Source organism: Nanorana parkeri, unplaced genomic scaffold (genome assembly GCF_000935625.1).
Source record: "Nanorana parkeri isolate BGI_ZX_2015 unplaced genomic scaffold, ASM93562v1 scaffold323, whole genome shotgun sequence".
NCBI lineage: Eukaryota > Metazoa > Chordata > Amphibia > Anura > Dicroglossidae > Nanorana > Nanorana parkeri.
In genome coordinates, this window is record NW_017306591.1 from 499,645 (window position 1) to 501,365 (window position 1,721).

General features: G+C 52.4%; 1 protein-coding gene across 4 annotated transcripts in view; it reads right to left on the reverse strand.

Annotated features, from left to right (window-relative positions):
- Positions 1-1,721, reverse strand: part of PAX7 (paired box 7) — a 111,005-nt gene that overhangs the window by 103,570 nt on the left and 5,714 nt on the right. The window contains exons 3-4 of one of the 4 annotated variants that reach the window (XM_018558179.1): positions 1,293-1,419; positions 390-518 (exon numbers count right to left, since the gene is read on the reverse strand). In XM_018558179.1, coding sequence (XP_018413681.1) covers positions 390-518; positions 1,293-1,419 — 256 coding nt within the window. Of the gene's footprint in view, positions 1-389; positions 525-1,292; positions 1,423-1,721 lie in introns of all 4 variants that reach the window. The other 3 variants (XM_018558177.1, XM_018558178.1, XM_018558176.1) reach the window with 3 other exon arrangements.

The window sequence follows — 1,721 nt, forward strand, 5'->3', positions numbered from 1 at the left end:
TTAGTGGTATTTGTACACCTTGTAGAATATATATTTTATATTTAGACAAAACATTGCATTGTCAATTTTCGCTCTGACGTCATAATGCACTCAGGTCCCTCTTTAGTCATCACACTGATGTCACTGGAATTGTCTTTTGCTCCTGAATTGCACACTAATCGCTCATATTGACCCCCCTGGACCCTCCCAGAGCTATATTCCTATACCTATGACGCATCATCCGGGTCACTGTACACATATACAGGGACAGAGCTCGGTTGGATGACTTCACAAGGTGCGGTAACGGGCCGCGGCCTCTCTCAGGTCTCTGTGGATGGGATTTGGAATGCCGGTTACCGCACGTTACAGAAGCACCGAACTGTCAGCCGATGTGGCCACACAGCTCCTACCTTTGTCGCCCAGGATGCCATCGATGCTGTGTTTGGTTTTCTTGTCCCCGTCCTCCTCCTTCTTGTCACATTCGTCATCTTCCTCCTTTTTCCCGAACTTTATTCGCAGGACCCGGCTAATCGAGCTCACTAAACCTCAGAAATGAAAAGATACCAGAGGAAATATAAATAGGGGCGTATGGGGGGACACCGACATCTTACAGCACCGACTATATCACCGGGGCACACAGGAAGCACCGACTATATCTCCGGGGTACACAGGAAGCACTGACATATATCACCGGGGTGCACAGGAAGCACTGACATATATCACCGGGGTACACAGGAAGCACTGACATCGCATCACCGGGGTACACAGGGAGCACCGACCCCTATCACCGGGTGTACACAGGGAGCACTGACATCTATCACCGGGGTACACAGGAAGCACTGACATCTATCACCGGGGTACACAGGAAGCACTGACATCTATCACCGGGGTACACAGGGAGCACTGACATCTATCACCGGGGTACACAGGGAGCACCGACCCCTATCACCGGGGTACACAGGGAGCACCGACACCTATCACCGGGGTACACAGGGAGCACCGACCCCTATCACCGGGGTACACAGGAAGCACTGACATCTATCACTGGGGTACACAGGGAGCACCGACCCCTATCACCGGGGTACAGAGGAAACACTGAGAGTATTCCCGACGCACACTGCACAGTTTTGGTCGGCGAGTTGAATCAATGTTACAATCTGTCCCACCAACGTCGCAGAAATCGGTGCAATCGCACACATTAAACTCTTCATGTGTGTAGCCAACCAGAGCAGCGACTGGCTACAGTCATAGTGGGAAGGCTGTCATCCTCATCCTCTGACTCCCCCGCCCGTGCTGTGTGTCCCTGCGCTCACCTGAGGGCACAGAGCTGCGGTCACAGTGACCGTCCTTCAGCAGCCGGTCCCGGATCTCCCAGCTGAACATCCCGGGGTTCTCCCGCTTGTACTCCTCGATCTTCTTCTCCACGTCGGGAGTGGCAACCTGCTAAATGTGAGAGGACAGACATGATGTCAGTATGAGGAGTACATGGGTCGGCATGATGGACTGCTCTACTGCATATGTGTGCGCTCTGCTCTGTACCGTGAGGGTTCAATCCCAGCCCCCAAATGTCATCCTCTCCCCCCTAACATCCCAATTCAGTGCTCCGACCAACTATCCGACCCATGTACATGTCTCTGCACATGTCATGATTTGTGTGTATTGTGCAGATATGAAGTTTGTGTCATGTATACTCAGCACTCTGATCTCTACTTCCTGTCTGTGGTTCCTGTGAGTTCTGTGCT